Raw genomic sequence first — 18,762 nt, forward strand, 5'->3', positions numbered from 1 at the left:
GAAAATAGAACTTACTACAAAATTCCAAAAGGAAAAGGTATTGTGGTAAAGTGAATTATCTACCTTCAGGTTGCAAAATGAAAACATGGAAGCAAATGAAGAAGAACTTCAAGATCTCAGTAAACCACGAGAGACTATGATTCAAAGGAAAACTTAGAAACAGCAGATAGATTTGAAAAACAGCAATTTTAAATGTTAAGCATGCGAAAATTAATATTCTTAAACAAGAAGCTTTTAGTTTTACAAATAATGCAGATAAAACTAAAAATGTAATTACTTGAAAACCATGTGACAAAATTAGGGAAGAAAAGCCGTCTGCGGCACCGCTATCTAATGAGCGTATACAGCACTCGCAAAAGGAATTGCAATTACAGAGCGACGTAAATAGAGATCTGCAGGCTGAACTAGATTGTTTAAAGCAGAGTACTCCAGGACCTATTTGGTTGAAGACGGAAGCCTAGCAGGTGGCGGTAATGCACCTTAAGGCTGGTTTGCCAACCGCCATTAATAGAAGCAGTGGTAGGGGGAAACACACAAAAAGACGAAGTTCAACTGGAGGTACTGACAACTTCATCCTGAGAGCAGATGCAGCAGAGACGGAGGAACTGAGAGAAGGGGTTGGGGATTTTACAAGTAACACGGTGGAAAGAGGTATAGTTTAGGTAGCTGTGAGAATCAATGGGTTTATAATAGACGTCAGTAGATAAACTGTTTCTAGAGATGGAGAGACCACACTCAGATTGGAGGAGCAACACATTATATTCTGTTTGGGTCGCGTGGTGCCTCTCTCCTTTTTCTTTCTTCCGTGGCCTTCTGTCCTATCCTATTAGATTCCCCATTCTCCAGCCTTGTATCTCCTTCAACAAACAACTTACCAGCTCGTTACTCCACCCCTCCCGGTTTCACCTATCACCTTGTGGTTCTTCCTGGCCTCCTCCCACTTTCTTACTCTGACTCATCTTTTTTCCAGTACTGATGCCGAGGTCTCGGCCCGAAACGCCGATTGTATTCCTTTTCCATAAATCCTGTCTAGCCTGCTGAGTTCCTCCAGCATTGTGGGTGGGTTGCTTTGGATTTCCCCATAAACAGATTTTTCTCTTGATTGTGATGGTCCTATTTTGTCTAGTCTGGCGATCACCAACCTCCGTCACTATCCAGTTTAAAAAAAAGTTTCCATCAATCACCTATTGACTGCTTCACCCTCCCTCTCACTTCCCTTCCCAGTCCCGAGGCAGGGGCACACAGCAAAATATGGACCCTACCAAAATGCCGGAGGAACTCGGCAGACCAGTCGGCATCGGCGTAGGATTAAAGACTCGGCTCTTCCATAATTGCAGCCCGACCTGCTGAGTAGCTCCGACATTTTGTGGGAGTTTCTCTGGGTTTCCCGCATCGGCAGTTTCCTCTTTACATAGACCGCCCTCCGCTCGACCCGCTGAATTCCTGTCGCGGTTTCCAGCCCCAGCGGCCGCTGGTGTAGCTGATCCCGATGGAGGGTCTCGGCCCGAAATGTCCACTTGTTTGCTCTTTTCCATCGCTGCTGAGTTCCTCCAGTAATCTGCGTGTGTAGCTCTTCCCTCTGCTTACTCGCGGGAGAGCCGCCCTTCCTGCACATCGCTACGCGAAGTGAATTGAAACTAATTGAACCTCGAAAGAACTCGATTCCATAATTCTGTAAAGAAAAACTACTTCCCCCCCCCCAATCCTTTCAGTTTGATTCTTACATAAAGCTTCAATCTACCACAAGCTTTAGAAGATCTTATTACAGTCGGGCTTTGCATCTGTGCTAGTGCAAAATTCCCCATGATATGCCGCTTTTCAATACCATATATCTGCGGGGCGGCTCAGTTTACATAAAACATGACTGGCTGTTGGGTTTGCGGCTCTTTCGCATTCGTTGTTCATGAGTCAAACGGGAAGCAAGAGTAACCCGGAAACAGTGGTTTGCTAACACTCTCTACGAAGGTCTCCGAGAGGAGTTATGGCTCGAGAAGGTAATAGCTTTCCGTCTTCTGTCGTAATTTTCCCGTGTACTTTTGTGTCAAATGGCGAGGTTTAACTTGCATAGTAACTGAATTGTTTACATGAGCTTCCTCTAACTCAACCAATAGCTAGTTGCAATTCGAATTAAGTATTTCTGCCTATATTTGGCAACTCAGCAACATCGGGGATGAATCACCCAACAAGGAAAAAATCTGCAGAGGCTGGAAATCAAAGTAATACAGTACACTCAAAATGCCGGAGGAGCTCAGCAGGCCAGGCAGACTCTATGGAAAAGTATAAACGGCGTTTCGCGCCGAGACCCTTCAGCAGGATCCAGTTTTGAAATTAATATGGAGGCTGGCCTTCAATTCTTGGAAGCGATCCAGGTTCCGCAAGGAGATCCTTTGTTCTCATCCGAACAGGAGCTTTCTGTTTCCAGGCTTGAAACTCTTCTTAAGCACCGTTATTGTACCGCTGGCGGCCAGAATCTTAAAAAGAAATAACTAAACATGTAGTTTAGTTTGCGGTGCTTCCGATTTAGCTCCCTTCTGAATGAAGAATAAAATAACTGGAGTATTTCCATATGATTTTGTTGATTATTTTGGTTCGTTAAAACAGTGCCGTTCCACCATAACTCCCACCCTTTCCCCCATTTACTTTTCCTATAATTCCCCCCCCACACATTACCATCAAGTGCACATCCTTCCCCCACCCCCCTTCCATTCTACCATTTGCCTGCGTGCAAGGAGCAATTTCCAGTGACGTTAATCAACCCACCAGCCCACATCCTTGTGGTATGACAGTAAAATCCACGTGGTCGCAGGGAGAGCTATCTGAATCTAGGTCGTCTGAATTGTCTGGTGGAAGCAGATCATTGGGGCACCACGGTAGAGCAACAGTGCAATTGCAGCTCGGGGCATTGGAGTTCAATTCTGGCGCCCTCTGTAAGAAAGTTATGCATTCTTCCCATGTGTGCGTGGGTTTCCATGTCAATGATTCAAGTGTTTGTCCAGAGGCTTTTTATGTGTTACCAGGGGTTGTACCCCCTATCATCCCTGTCATGTGGCTATTCACAGCAACCACCCCCCCCACCCCAACCACCACCACCTAGAATACTACCTCAGTTTTAATTTGCACCAGCCAAGGTGCAGCTGGATTTGTAGGTGGAAAGTACTATCCCAGCCCATGAGGATAATGCACAAATTATGCATCGGTGGTGACACCTCCCTGAGTAATAAGAAGATACAGATTCAACCAGAACCTAATGTAACCCAGACTGATGATTTAGTGTAGCTATGTGGAAGTGACTTTTAAAAGCCGTTCTCAGTTTTGAATTCAGTGTAGAGAAAGGTAGATCGTCTACATTTGAGATACTGGGCCAGTGAGCAATAATATGCTGTTTCCACGAACTGTGCTTTTATTTGATTTCATCACTCGCTTAATAAGTGTTATTTAACTTCCTTTGTAGTTAGTGGGAAATGGAAGATTAAAAAAAGGCGTAACCAAAAAAAAACCCCAGGAAGTACTGAAAATGCTCAGTAAGTAAAGCATCAGACGTGGATAGGGAAACAGAGTTAACATTTCAGACTGATGACCTTGCATCACCCGAGTAGTATTAGTGCGATCACTCAACCCAAGTAGTTGTCAATGGAGAATGCCTGTGCATGGCTTTGTTTAACGTGGGGGTCAGGGTCCAGCAGCATGAAATGCAAGATGTCTGTGGACCCTTCACTGCGGTAGTCTTCTGCTGCCATTCTAATGTGTAATCATCTTCGAGGGCTTGGTTGGATTGATCTTTGCTGAGAACCGCCTCCTTGACTTCATTGTTACCAGGTGCTAAGTGCCAGATGGCTGAACTCCAGACGGTATTGCTCTTGCAGTCTTGGGGACTCGCAATCTCAGAGACTCAGAAGTCTCCTCGCCACAACAAGAGGACGATCCTTTGAGAGGGTCTTCAGAACAGTGATTTTTGGCTGATCTGAGTTTTTACGATATCTTCTATTCCCTTGAATGATGGTAATTCAACAAGAAAATAAATCAGAGGCAGGACCTAGATGAAGTATAAGTAACAGTAGTGGAGTAATTATCCGTTACAGAGTAGACGAATGGAAAATATTTCTGCAATGCAGAGGGATCTGTGTGTCCTTGTACACGTTTTGCAGATACAGAGAGCTAACAGAATATATTGTGTATAGCTGGTGAAACTGAACTTCAGTGTGCTCCAGTTATATGGAGTATTTTTGATCCCACCCCTGAAATACACTGAAGTATCGATCTTCTTAAAGACGTTAACATTTAGGAAGTTCAGAGGTTTGCCACCCTGATGACTGAGGTGGTCAAGTTGCCTCCAAGCACAGACTCGATTTGTATCCATTAGAATTTAGATGACTGAGAGTGACTTGATTGAAATATCCAAGAATCTGAGGGGTCTTCGCAAACTGAAGGTGGATGTTTCTTGTGGGAGAATCAAGAACAAGAGGTCACTGTTTAAAAGTAAGGTATTGCCCATTTAAGATACAGCAGAAGTGATTTCTCTACCTCCCCTTCAACAGTGAGGCTTTAGAACTCGTCCTCAAAGGGCAGTGGAGGCAGTATCTTTGAGTTTTTAAGGTACTGTTAGTGAATTGATTGGTGGTGGGGGGGGAGAATTTTACTGGGGTAGATGGGAATGTGTTGAGGTTATGAACAGCTCAGACCTGATCTTTTTAAATGCTGGAGTGTGCTTGAGGGCCAGGTACCAGATTCCTACCATTATATGATTATATTATTGTTTATATGATTTTAATCTGAAATTATTGAATTCAGTGTTACAGCTGAATGTCTGTAGAAAGAGCTGAATTAACACAGTTTTGGAGACTATAGACGAAGGTTACAGTGGGGCATAATATTAAAACATCTGGAAAGACACTTAAAAACCCAATGGAAATTTTCCCCCTAGAAATTATGGAGTCTGTGTTTAGTCTCTAACACAGAGCAGACTATTGTGAGCGGTGAACACAGTACATGAAATGAAAAGTTCAAGTCCTGATAAACTTGAAACACTGACTGTTCATTTCCCTCCATATATGCTGCCCGAGCCGCTGAGTTTCTCCAGCATTTTGTGTGTGTGTGTATGTCTGAAAAGTACAAGGAAGTGACCAATTGGAGGGATGTTTTGGAGACTAAGTGGAGTAAGGGAAAGGTTTTACACCTTTTCTCTTGCTATGGGACGATGATGTATTTTTGCAGATCATTTGAAGTGTGAACTGTGGGTTAGGGAAGGTTCAGTCCCCTTTCTGAGTTTTTGGAGGGAAAGCGTTGGATGAAAATAAAGTGCATAAAATTGACAAATACAGAATAATTGTAAATGGGTGCCTCATAATGGACTTGGTGGCTTCAAAGGCCCATTTTTGTGCTGTGAGACTGAAGAGTCTGACTGTACAAATCCAGAAAAGAGATACTGCCAGATCTGTTAACGATTGTGGAGAATGGAAAAAAAGATCTGGTTAGAGTAAAATGAAGCATTACTTGGAAGGTAATGTCACTAATACACCTTAGACAGAAAAAAAAAAACACAACATAGTGGTTAGCGTGATGCTATTACAGCCTAGGACATTGGAGTTTGGAGGTCAATCTGAAACAGAACTGCAATGTTCCCTTCTGTTCAAAATTCACAGAAAATACAAATCAGAATTTTTAAAAAAGCTACGGAAAATACTCAGGACAGATAGCTTCAGTGGAGGGTGGAACAAGAGACTTTCCGTAAAAGAGTTATCAAAAAAATTAAAATGTAGAAAATTTAAAAAGGGCTGGAAAGAACAAAAGGAAAGCTCTGTGACACATGACTGTATGAATATAAGGGCAGTATTGTAATGACAATTTCTTCTGTTTGTATTTGCACAATTTATTATTTTTTGTAGATTGGTTGTTTGTCGTGTGTAGTTTATCATTGATTCTATTGTGTTTCAGTGTATTTACTGTGAATGCCTTGGGATAGGACATAGCGACATGTGTACTTTGATAATAAAATTGATTTGAACTTTTGATGATTAAAAACACAATGATAGAAGATGGTCACGAGCAGCGATTTCCAACCTGGGGTCCACAGACCCCTTGCTTAATGGAATTAGTCCACAGCATAAAAAAGGTTGGAAACCCCTGGCCCAGAGCAAGTTTGAAGGAAAAGCAGGTTGTATACTGAACTGAGTTTAGAAAGTCAAAATGCCTTTGCTGAAAGATTAAGTATGTTTCCTCAAACTTGCGTCAGACTTCGATGGAAGATTGCAGAAAGTGCACTTTGTGACTGAACACCACCCTGAGACAATAATTGCTTATTATTGTGGGTTCAAACTAAGATGAGGAGGAATTTATTTAGTCAGAGGGTGGTGAATCTGTGGAACTCATTGCCTCAGATGGCTGTGCCAAGTCATTGGGCATATTTAAGGTGGAGGTTGATAGATTCTTGATTAGTGAGGGTGTGAAGATTACGGAGAGAAGGCAGGTGAGTGAGTTGAGAAGGAAACTAAATCAGTCATGATTAAATGGTGGAGCAGACTTGATGGGCTGAATGGCCTAATTCTGCTCCTATATCTTATGATCATGAATGACCTAATCAATTTTATTTCGACCATCTCTATGGACAATGACTTCTAGGTCCTACCTAATATCTGGTTAAAAAGTAAAAGTTATCCTTTTATTCCCATTATATCTTTCCAGGAAAATTTCAAATGTGTCCCTGCAGTGATGGAGTCATACACTTATGGAATAATTCGTCACCATTTTATCTGATCTAAAACTAGTTAGATTTTGTACACTTTACCAAATCACCTTTCATCTCTCTGATCTATGGAGAACAGATCTCTGCTTGTCTAATCTGAAAGCTAATTTTCCTCATTGTATCTGCACTCTCTTGGACCCCTGTGTGAGAAACACTGAACACAGTATTTCCCATGTGGCTACACTGAGTTTTGTATATAGACTCAACCAAAATTTCCCAGGTGCTATGCATTTTTGCCCCAACATGTAGTAAAATTGAAAATGTTCATTATGAACTAGTACTTTCAAGATTTAATGTAAATACGCATATAGGCCCTGGTTTTCTGCACTGTTGTTAAATAATATGCCTTTTGCTTTATGTAGTTTCTCCTCCTTGTACCAAAGAGGATCTCTTCACAATTCTCCGTATTAACGTTCATTTGTCACTCATCTGTCTCCTCAGCCAACCTAAGGAGACTGCCTTTTCACAGTCTGTTGCTATGCTTAGTACACATTTGACTTTACTTCAGTTGTAAATTTTGGAAATTTTACTTTGTGCATCCATTTAAATTATTAATGACAATCAAAACACTCAAAATTTCCAGCACTGATCCCTGGGGAACATCAACATCAATCTTAGTTTGAGCAAACAACCATTCGCAATCACTCTGGTTATTTGACTTTGAGTCACTTCTCTGGTTGTGCAATAAAAATACGTTAGAAATACTCAGCAGGTCAGGCATTGACAGTTGAGAGTGAGCAGGTTCACATTTCAGATCATTATCCTCTCATCAAAGCTAGGAAAATTAGAAAGGAAATAGGAATAGGAGGCGGGGAAATGAAATGAGTGTAGTGGGAGAATGTGTGGTACCTCTGGGAGATCAGAAGATGAGAGAAAGGAACAATAAATCAAAGTTGGGCCAGTGAAAGTGAGAGGAGGATGAAGGTGAGAGGAGGTGTGGATAGGGTAAATGCAAGCAGGCTTTTTCCACAGAGGTTGGGTGGTACTGCAACTAGAGGTCATGGATTAAGGGTGAAAGATGAAAAGTTTACCGGGAATGTGAGGGGAAGGTCCCTGAAGTGTGGGACAAAATACCAGCGCAAGTGATGCACACGAGCTTGTTTTCAATGCGTAAGAGACACTTGGATAGGTACATGGATGGTAGGGGTATGGAGGGCTATGGTCCTTGTGCAGGCAGATGGGAGTAGGCCGTTTTAGTACTTTGGCATGGACTAGATGGACCAAAGGGCCTGTTTCTGTGCTTTTCTATGACTCTGTAAGTTACACACAAATTTAACCAGAAAGAACTGTAATGCAAAGTAGTCACAGTGTTGATGTAGAGAAGTAGTGATTAATGTTGTACAGACTGGTTCTGGATGTACAGAAGTTTGAAATTCCACACTTGGTGACATGGAACTTCAAGCTTTAGTATCTTCTGTCCAATGTTAACTGCAGGAAGATGGCATGGTCCCGATGATGGGGATCTAGGTGACAGATGTTGCCTTCTTGCAGAAGTACCTCAAAGACATTAGAGATGAAGGGGAAGGATACATATTGGCTGAGTCTACTCCATGAAGCTTCTTACATTCATGTGCATTGGAATACCTGTACCAGACCACGATGCAATTAGTCAGGATACTTTCAACAGTACATCTGTAGAAGTTCGTAGAGTGTTTGCTGACATGCTGAACGTCCTTAATCTAAAAAAGAAAAGATTTGTAACAGCTTTGTTGTGATTGCATCTACTAAATGTGCTGTGCCCAGACAGGTCATTTGATATGCTAATGCCCAAGAATTTAAAGCTGCTGACACTCTCCATTGCTGAACTACCAATATGGATTGGCACATTTACCCTCTTTCCTGAAGTCAACAATCCGTTCTTTAGTTCTACTGATAACTGAGCAAAAGGTGGTTGTTGTTACATCTCTTAAACCAGGTGTCCCATCTCACTCTTGTATGTGAGGCGTCACGACTTGTGGCTCATACACCAACACTGACGAGTTGTGAAAAAGTGTAGGAGGTGGCATTGAAACATTCATTTTCTTACTGAGAAATGGGATGAGAAAAAAGGGCCTGAATAGGACTGAAAGAAGAAATATTCTCACAGTCATGCACTTGATTTGGGGGAGGTGAATGGAATGTGAGATAAAGTAGTTTGGCATGAAAACAAGTTCAGCCAGGTAAATGGAGCTGGTGGTGGAGTGAACTGGTTGCGCCTGTTTGAGGAAAGGCCCTTAAGCTAACCTGCTGATGGGATGGTGGTGCAGAGGGATTCAATCTCCATGGTGAAAATAAGCCGACTGGAACTGGGAAAATGGTTAAAGTGAGGACAGTATCAGAAATGTAACTGAGAATTGGCTCAGAGGAACATTGTAGCCCTCAATAATGAGAAGGCATTTCACTGAACAGTTTAATTGATATGGACAGATTGGGTTCATTGTTTGTTCTAAAAGTTATAGACATCTCTCCTTTCAATTGTCTACCAATTTGTTGCCTGAGTACCGACCTTTCTATTAGAAGCATTGGATTATTTCTAACCTGTCTAAACATGCTTTTTCTTCCTGTCAACTATTTAAATTTTTATGAATTTTATATTTTACAACTAAATTTTTTTCTCAGCCTCCTCTGTTCTGAAGCAGACACCCCAGGCTAACCAGTCTTTCGTCATATCTACATTTTTAAATCCAGACTACACCTTTGTAAATGTCGTTGGTATCTTGTTTACGCAATCACAAGCTTTGTGAGATGTGTCAGATCAGACTTGTATGCAATATCCCAGTACTGGTCAAATTCGTGTTGTATATGTTTCTGTGTTTGCCAAATAAAGAAACCTTTTCCCCTTTTGTAACCACCTTATTGGTTATTCCCAATTTAGATGAACAGTTTCAATGATTGAAGTCAGATGGTCCTGAAAATGTTTATGTAATGGAGGGGAGGGGATGCTGGGCACTTGTTCTTGGAACCAAGAGGGCAATAACCCAAAAAGTTTGGGAACCACTTGCCTTAGCTTGAGCTCGACAATTTTACCAAAATTTCTTAGCAAAATCTATTTTTTCTTAATTTTTCTTGTGATTTTTCCATTATGTCTATTCTAGTTCTCAGACCGTTTCCATTAGTTTCCTTCCCCTACTTATTCAAAGTCGTAGTCAAGTTTATTGTTAATATGCCCAAGTACGGTGTATGCACAGGTACATTGCAAAACTTACTTGCAGGATCATAGGCACATAGCATCATTCTCAAGAAAAAACATAAAATTTTACAAGAACACAACGATAACAAAAAACAAAGTTTAAATTTTCAGTGCAAAATTATCAAAATGGTCCCAGTATTTCTAAACTGTACTGATTACAGTTGTGCCAGTTTGTTGAATGGAAGCAGCTGCTGTTGAATCTGTGGTGGGGGACTTCAGGTTTCTGTACATCTGGCCCTCCCTCTAAGCTACACTTCTGATTCGCCAGCCTTTTATCAATGGTTGAGGCAAGTTATAACAGCCATTTAATTTGCCAGCACAGCTTTGGGATCAGGGAAGCAGGTTGAGCACATGAGAGAAACCATAATGGTAGAATGCACAATCTCCACACATACACAGCAGTGGAGTTCAAACCTTTTCCACTGGCTGTGAGACAGTGGCACTCTCTGAAGCCGGCAGAGAGGGATTGAGTTAAAGGTCAACATCGTATAGCCACATACATAAAGAACATCTATGCCTCCTTAAGGAAAGGCAAGTTGACGGTGAAGAAGTGATAACTTTCCCCTTGGTTGCTCATTTACTGATTAACAATTTCTTGTGGTTTATTTTTATAAATCAGTATTGTCAATTTTATTATGAAATGTAGAAACGCATAATCAGAATCGGGTTTATTATCACTGACACGTCATGAAATATTGTTGTTTTGCAGCAGATTATTCTAAGTGATTGGAACAAATTAAACCAATAATTTTGAAGAATGTATTACGGCAGGCTGATTCAGATGATTGAAATATATGGGATCCACAGTGACTTGGTAGTTTGGGTACGCAGTTGGCAGGAGGTCTATGACTGCAGGGATAAGTGCTATGTTGTTTCTGAGATGTAGTGTGTTAAAAATACACATGGACTGAGATGTTAACTGTCTTGTCCTATCACCAGTGGGATCATCAGTTGATCTGCCACCTGTCTTCAGGAGTTTCGGCCCGCTTATGATCAAGACTCCCTCGAGGTGGTGGGCCAGCAGTACTAAAGCACCACCTCCTACTGGTGAGCTTAAAAACTTGACATCTGCCTCTATCAGAGTTGTTGGTCACTTCCATCCAACAGGTAGTCTGCTCTTCGGGTGTCTATGCAACTAATTGAAGGGTTTGCAAAAGATGTATACACTGTCTGACTATCTGCCCCTCTGGACATACTTGGTCCACACCCATGCTGATCCTTTCTCTGCTGCCTCAGCTACAGCCCTGCTGGTTGACTTGATCTCTCTTCTAGTGATGCCAAGGTCACGTAGCCACTTCTGGAGAGTGAAAGCAATAAACCCACGGCAGCCTACTTCGAATGGATAGCACGAGACCTTCCACCCTCTGTCCCTGCATTCTGATCTTAATTCTGCATACTTGGTTAACTTGCGCTCATGGGCTTCATTGATGTTGTCTTCCCAGGGGACTGTGAGTTCACCAATAACCGCTTCTGTGCTGGTGTCAGACCATACGATTATATCTGGATGCAATGTGGTGAAAGCTATTTGCTCCGGGAAACTGCTTTTCCTGTCCAGGTCAGCCTTGACACACCAATCATTGGCTGAAGAAAGTATGCTTGATCGTGAGCCTGCACTGTACACCCTTGACTTGGAGCCTTCTTTCACAAATGATATGTGATGTTCTGTGCAGCATGGGGCATGAGATAAGTTGTGCTGCAGTACTCTCTGCTCAACTGCTTCTGTTACAACTTTGAGAACGTTGTTATGTCTCCAGGTGTACATGCTGCTGGAGAGATTGACTCTGCATACACTCAAATTATGTTGAAGTGTTCCCTTCTCGTCACAAGCAGCACACCTGTCTGTCTTATCTTCATACCAGGTGCTGAGGTTGGCAGGTGTTGGGAGCAGATTGTACGCTGCTCTGCATAGAAAAGAAATGCAGAGCGGTTCCACCTGCCACAGAACATTCCAAGATAGATGTCGTTGTTCAGTACTTTCCCACCAGGTCCAAGCCCCTTGTTTGGCCAGGCCAGCTGTTCTAGCTAACCTCTTCTCCTCTTCTACCTCTCGTATTTCTTGTGTTACAAGCTCATGGCGCTCCTTACCTGTAAAAGATGACCACCACTTGTGGGTTGTCAATCCAAGTCCCTGGCGGCCTAGCCTGATAGTCTCAACCGTCTCCTTGTGCTTCAATTTAGACTCTGCCTCATCAACTGCTACACAGGCTGACCACTTCCTGCCTGATCTCACATCTGGCTGGGTGTTCTTGATGACAGGGTCTTTTGAGTCTCGAAGCATCAAGAATGATCTTACTTTGGCTACCTTGACCTCTTTCACAAGGAATTGCACTGGGATGGTAAGCTTTGTCTGGCTACTGTGGATTGCAACATTGGTGAGGCTGCTTGGTACTCCAAGCCACTTCTTCACATACTTCTTGATCTTCCATTCCATTGCCTCAACGTGGGACATTGCCACTTCATAGACAGTTAGTGGCCACATTATCCGTGGCATCAGTCCATACTGCAATGCACCGCAACTTCAACTTTCCAGGCAAGCCACTCTTGTCAACAGACATCAGACCTCTGCTGATCTGTTCTCCTGTCTCTTGAACCCTCTTGGTGTCTCTCAGCTCCTCTGTGTACCATTGCCCAAGGCTCTTAACTGATTGATCCTCAATGGATAGAATCTCCTCTCCACAAAGGGTGAAATGAAAGTCAACCAGCTTTCCCCTCCAAAGAACAAGGCTCCTTGACTTCTTGGTCTTGAACTTCATTCTTCCCCAATCCATTAGCTCCTTGAGTCTAGATAGTACATTTTCCACTGCCTCCGTGCTGGGACCCAAAAGGGTGAGATCGTCCATGAACGCTCGTATTGGTGGTAACTCCCCTCTGCCATCAAGTGCGACACCTGGTCCCACTGATTCTGCAGCCCTCACAATGACCTCCATGGCTAACACAAAAAGGATGGCTGAAATCGCACATCCCATTGGGATTCCAACATCCAAGCTCTGTCACCTAGTTGTAAACTGCTGAGTGGAAAACCTCATCCGGAAATCGTTGTAGTACTGCATAACAAAGTTCTTCACCTTAGCAGGAATCCATAGGAATTCCATCGCAAACTCATTTCGGACATGGAGAACAGAACCATATGCATTTGCCAGATCAAGCCAAACTACAGCCAGATTTCTTCTCAACCTTTTCGACTCCTGGATGGTATGCCATATCATACTAGAATGTTTAAGGCATCCTGGGAAGCCTGGTATTCCTGCCTTCTGCACAGATGTATTTACCAATCCATTCTCTGTCACAAATGAAGATATTGTTTCTGCCAGAATGCCAAATATAATCTTCCCCTCTACATTCAGGAGTGAAGTTGGTCGGAACTGATTCAATGTAGAAGAATTCTCTTCCTTCAGGATGTATACTCCTTCAGCCTCACTCCATGACAAAAGAACAACACCTTGTCTCCACACCACCTTTAACAATCTCCACAAGTATTTCCTCAGCTCTTCACACTTCTTGAACACCTTATACGGCACTCCATTAGGTCCTGGCACTGAGCCTGACCTTGCCTTTCTGATGAACCATTCAACTTCTGCCAATTTGGGCTCTGACAGATGGAACTTCACTCCTGGCTTGGTAGGCTTCACAAGCCTTGAAATGTCAAGTAAAGGAGCCTCCCGCTGTTCGTTAGAGTAAGTGCTTGCCAGGTGATCCTTAAGTTCTTGTTGAGAGATGTTAAGCTGCCCACTCTTACTTTGTTCAAACAGTTTCTTTGTGAACTCGTGAGAGTTCTCAAAGAACGACTTTCTTGCCTTCTCTCTCTTCTTTCTCTTTTTACGTTGTGACTCTGCACGACGGAGTGATGCTAACTTGATTCGAAAATGCTCTCGGAGATCAGCAAGCCCTGGCTTGTCACCCTCACTTGCTACCTTCCACCTCTGTCTCAATGATCTAAGCTCTCTCCTCAACCTACTAATCTCATTCTGGCACCTGCTTGGTTGCTGTGTAGGCTTTGCTTTTTTCAACTCAACCAAACCAAACCTGTGCTTTCCAACGTCGTAAATCATATCGCCTATCACTTCCAACTTTCTCTTTGATGTTTCCCTGAGCGTGTTCTCCAACATCATACTGATATCCCCATCAAATACACGCCAAGCCTTCTCATCTGCCATTGCTGGCCACTTGACCTTCCTCTTCTTCTCTACCTCCTCACCACCGCCATCATGCGAAGGATCTACCTGGGTACCGTGGTCTGAAACCTGACCTGGGTTATCTCTCGTCTGACCTGGAGTATGATGACTCTCTCCAGAGCCAATCGCTGTGGCTTGTGAATCAGTGGTTGAAAAGACCACATCATCTGTGCTTAGTGAAGTAATCTCATCTTCATCCACTGGGATGGAATAGCACCTCAACTTTGCTTGGTGGACTCATAAACCTTTAATGCTGGAAAATGCTCTCCCACACCAACACACTGGACACTCAGAGCCTCTTATCCTAGCTCTTGGTTGTAGTTGTTCCCTGTAATTAACTGTATCCGTTCGATTGGGTCCATCATTCTCCCTCCCTCTCGGAGGACCCCGAGGGTATGTTTCTCCATGTAAACTAGAAGCTTCAAGAGGTGGGTGCTCTTCTGAGCTGGTGCCCGGAATGCCAATCCTGACACCCCCGGTGCCAGTCTTTCCTGGCTGTCCACTGTCTATCCATGCTGTCACCGGACTATTCCGGTGACATTCCGGTATATATATAAATGACAAGGATGAAACTGATAGGTGGGTTGGATTACTGATTTTCTAGACACAACAATTGCTATAGTTATGGATAGTTTAGCGGGCTATCGAAGGATGCAGATCAGTTACAGTCAAATAAATGGGCAGAGAAATGGCTGACGGGGTCTGAGGCATTGCACCTTAGAGGTCAAATGTAAGTGGAACATGTACCGTCAATGACAGGACCTTTAACAGCATTCACACATACGCACAAATGCCGCAGGAACTCAGCAGGCCAGGCAGCATCCATGGAAAAGAGCAAAGAGTCGACGTTTCAGGCTGAGAGTCTTCATCAGGACTGGAATGGAAGGAGAGATATCAGAATAAGAAGGTGGGGGGAGGGGAGGAAGAAGTACAAAGTGGCAGGTGATAGGGGAACCGGGAGAAGGGGAGGGAGTAAAGTAAGGAGCTGGGAAGTTGATTGGTAAAGAGATAAAAGGCTGGAGAAGAGGGACCCTGACAGGAGAGAACAGGAGACCATGGAAGTGAGGAAAGGGGGAGGAGCACCAGAGGGAGGAGATGGACAGGTAAGGAGATAAGGTGAGAGAGGGAAACAGGAATGGGGAATGGTGAAAGGGGGGCAGTTTCCTGAAGTTTGAGAAATCGATGTTCATGCCATCAGGCTAGAGGCTACGCAGATGGAATATAAGGTGTTGCTCCTCCAATCTGAGTGTGGCCTCAATCCTGGTAGTACAGGAGGCCATGGACCGACCAACATGTCGCAATGGGAATGGGAAGTAGAATTGAAATGGGTGGCCACTGGGATATCTCGCCTTTTATAGGTGCTTCCCAATCTACATCGAGTCTCATAGATATACAGGAGGCCACATGGGGAGCACCGGATGCCGTAGATGACACCAACAGACTCGCAGGTGAAGTGTCACATCATCTGGAAGGACTGATAGGGGTCCCTGAAAGTTGCTGGGATAAGTGCCAGGAGGGAGATCAGTGGGGAGGGACAAGTGGATAAGGGAGTCGCATAGGAAGTGATCCCTGCAGAAGCAGAAAATGGGGGAGGAGGGAAAGTTTTGCCTGGTGGTGAGATCCCATTGGTGATGGTGAAAGTTAAGGAGAATTACATGTTGGACGTGGAGGCTAGTGGGGTGGTAGGTGAGGACAAGAGGAACCCTATCCCTGGTGTGGCAGCAGGAGGATGGGATGGAATGATAGCAGACGTGTGAAATGGAAGAGATGCAGGTGAGAGCAGCATTGATAGTAGAAGAAGGGAAGCCCTCTTCTTTGAAGAAAGAGGACATCACAGTTGTTCTGGAATGAAAAGCCTCAACCTGAGAACAGATACAGCAGAGATGGAGGAACTGAGAAAAGGGAATCGTATTTTTATAAGTAGCAGGGTGAGATGAGATATAGTGCAGATAGCTGTGAGATTCAGTGGATTTATAAAAGAGATTGGTAGATAAACTATCTCCAGAGATGGAGACAGAAATCGAGAAAGGGGAGAGAGGTGTCAGAAATGGACCAGGTAAATTTGAGGGCAGGGTGGAGGCTGGAGGCAAAGTTGATGAAATTGGTGAGCTCAGCACAGGTGCAGGAAGCCACACAAATGCAGTTATCAATGTAACCTAGGCAGAACTGGGGAGCAATGCAGGTGTAGGCTTGGAACATGGACTGTTCCACATAGCAGTCGAAAAGGCAGGCATAGCTGGGACCCATGTGAGTGCCCATGGCTACGCCTTGGCTTTGAAGCAAGTGGGAGAACCTGAAGGAGAAATTGCTGAGGTTAAGGATCGTTTCCAAAATACGGAGGAGAGCAGCGGTGGAGGGGAATTGCTTGGGTCTATTGTCCAGAAGGAAACAAGAGCTTTAAGGTCCTCCTGATGGGGAATAGAAGTGTATAGGAACTGGACATCCATAGAGAAAATGAGACAATCGGGACCAGGGAACTTAAAGAGATTGAAAAAATCGAGAGTGCTTGAAGTGTGGAGGAGGGTTGAAGACGGGAGAAGGGGTCATCAGTGCAGACAGAACGGTCTTTGCCAAAGAAGAAGGCATGGAGTTTGATGTCTTAGCAGGCGCAGAACTCGCTAAGGTGCAGACATGGGGACAAAGATAAGGCCCTTACTGATGACAAAACGTTCTGCCTCAGAAAGGGGAAGGTTAGAGGGAATTGTGTGAAGACCCGGCATGGATGAGAACTGGGATCAGAAGGGGGAAGATGATTGGTTGTTTTTCTGAGGAGAGAGGTGTGTTGGGTGTTCAGGGAAGGTGGGGTAGGAAGACGGTGGAGGCTCTGAGGACGCAAGAGCTGACGGTGGGGCCTGAGAGACACGGGATTGCAGGTTGATGGTGGGGTAAGGGGAGATTTGGGTTCCAGCAACAGCATATAAAGTCTCAACCTGGAGGCGCTGTCGGTGAAGGTCCAGGCTGGAGCCAGAGTTAGAGGTTACGCAATTAGCAGTTTGAAGGTGTCCTGGGTCGCAGGGACTGGCTTTGATGGCGGTGGAATCCAGGTTCTGAATCTGCTCAGAATCACTGGAACCGGTGTTGGCGATGGTAGTGTCACCACTACAGAGGTGTCTAGAGCTGTTGGGCTGGGGATATATTCAGAGAGATTTGTAATCTGGGTGCACTTGATGGAATTGAGGTCTAAGCGTGAGGCAGTAGGGATTGTGGAATGGAGACATTGAGGGCCACTGGAGTTGGAGGCAGGATCTGGAGGCTGGAGACAAGCAATCTTCCGATCCTTGCTGGACGTGAGGAAGGTGAAGTACCAGCAGTGAATCCGGCAGAGGATAAAGTATTGGAGAGGCCCATTGCATTTCGTTTAACAGAATTGATATACAAAGTGGTTTTGGGGTTCAAGTCACTAAAAGCAGCCACGCAAGCAGACAAGGTGGTAAGGAAGGCTTATGGCATGCTCGTCTTCATAGGTTAGGGCACTGACTACAAGAGTAAGGAAGTCATGTTGCAGCTGTAAAACTCTGAGGCCACATTTCAAGAATTCTTTGCAATTCTAGTTACCCGTTTCATGAAGGATGTGGAGGCTTTCGAAAGGGTGCAGGAAAGGGTTACCAGGGTGCTGCTTGGTTTCGAGAGCATTAGCTATAAAGAGAGGTTGGACAAACTTGGCTATTTTCTCTAGAGTACATCCAACTTCAGCATGGCACCAGCAATCATTGGCAACATTGGGTTGCACAAAATTGTTCCAGATTTCCTCTTTATACTTCTTTTGAATTACTTTTGCTGCAATTTGTAGCATGTAAAATTCCTCTTAACAATGGGCTTTCAAATTATCTCAATGATCTTCATATCTCACGATCAACTGAAGAACCTGGACCAGTCAGGTACAGTGTCTTTAAGGCTCATCACCATGGCTAAAAGCATGGCAGGAGATAGGGAATCCAGGCTAGGCTGAAATACAGAGGTGATGAGGCTCCTCTATCCAGCACCTTGTTGTTGAATGTGCAGATGCTGGAGAATAAAACTTGACAATCTGAAGGAAAGACTGTTGTATCAGGGGTACATGAGAAACATTTCAGTTGTTTGCCATATCGAAACTTGGTTAACTGCTGTCACAGTGGATGCAGCAGTCAAACCAGAGTGTATTTTATGGGCAGTTCTCGTTGGTGCTCTGACATGGCGGTTTTGTCAAACGCGTATTCCCCCAACTTGGAACACCTAATGGTCAAATATAGACCATTCTATTTGCCTCAGGAGTTCTCTTCTGTGATCCTGATCGCAGCTTATTTACTGCCAGCGGCTGACTATAAGTAATCACTCAAGACACTACATAATGTCGTCTGCAGACAAGAAACAGCTCATTCTGATGCATTTCAAATTATAGTCGGAGACTTCAACCAGGTTTGTGAAGAAAACCCTGCCTATTTATCACCATCACATAATCTGTAGCATCAGAGCTCCCAACATACTACATCACTGCTATACTAAGATAAGCAATGGCTACCATTCCTTGCCCAGACCGCATTTTGGTAACTCGGATCACTTGGCTATCCTCCTCCTACCTGCTTACAAGCAGAGCCTGAAAAGCAAGGCCGCAGACATTAGGACAACTAAGAAGTGGTCGCGGGAGGCAGAGCAACGATACAGGATTGCTTTGTGTCAGTGGACAGGGCCATGTTCAAACACTC

The 18,762-nt window shown here is 44.0% G+C and overlaps 1 protein-coding gene and 1 long non-coding RNA gene across 4 annotated transcripts in view; one reads left to right on the forward strand and one right to left on the reverse strand.

Annotated features, from left to right (window-relative positions):
* The first annotated feature begins 1,147 nt into the window (after positions 1–1,147).
* LOC140198945 (E3 ubiquitin-protein ligase DZIP3-like) overlaps positions 1,148–18,762 on the forward strand; it is a 107,993-nt gene continuing 90,378 nt past the window's right edge. Inside the window, exon 1 of one of the 2 annotated variants that reach the window (XM_072260242.1) lies at positions 1,148–1,994. In XM_072260242.1, the coding sequence (XP_072116343.1) occupies positions 1,982–1,994 (13 nt within the window). In that variant the 5' untranslated portion in view covers positions 1,148–1,981. The remainder of the gene's footprint in view (positions 1,995–18,762) is intronic. The other variant, XM_072260244.1, reaches the window with a different exon arrangement.
* The window catches only part of LOC140198947 (uncharacterized), a 179,460-nt gene continuing 167,945 nt past the window's right edge, over positions 7,248–18,762 (reverse strand). For both annotated transcript variants that reach the window (XR_011886296.1, XR_011886295.1), the window contains exon 2: positions 7,248–8,418. This is a non-coding gene — a long non-coding RNA (uncharacterized lncRNA). The remainder of the gene's footprint in view (positions 8,419–18,762) is intronic.

Source organism: Mobula birostris, chromosome 6 (assembly GCF_030028105.1).
Source record: "Mobula birostris isolate sMobBir1 chromosome 6, sMobBir1.hap1, whole genome shotgun sequence".
In the NCBI taxonomy this organism is placed as follows: Eukaryota; Metazoa; Chordata; class Chondrichthyes; order Myliobatiformes; family Myliobatidae; genus Mobula; species Mobula birostris.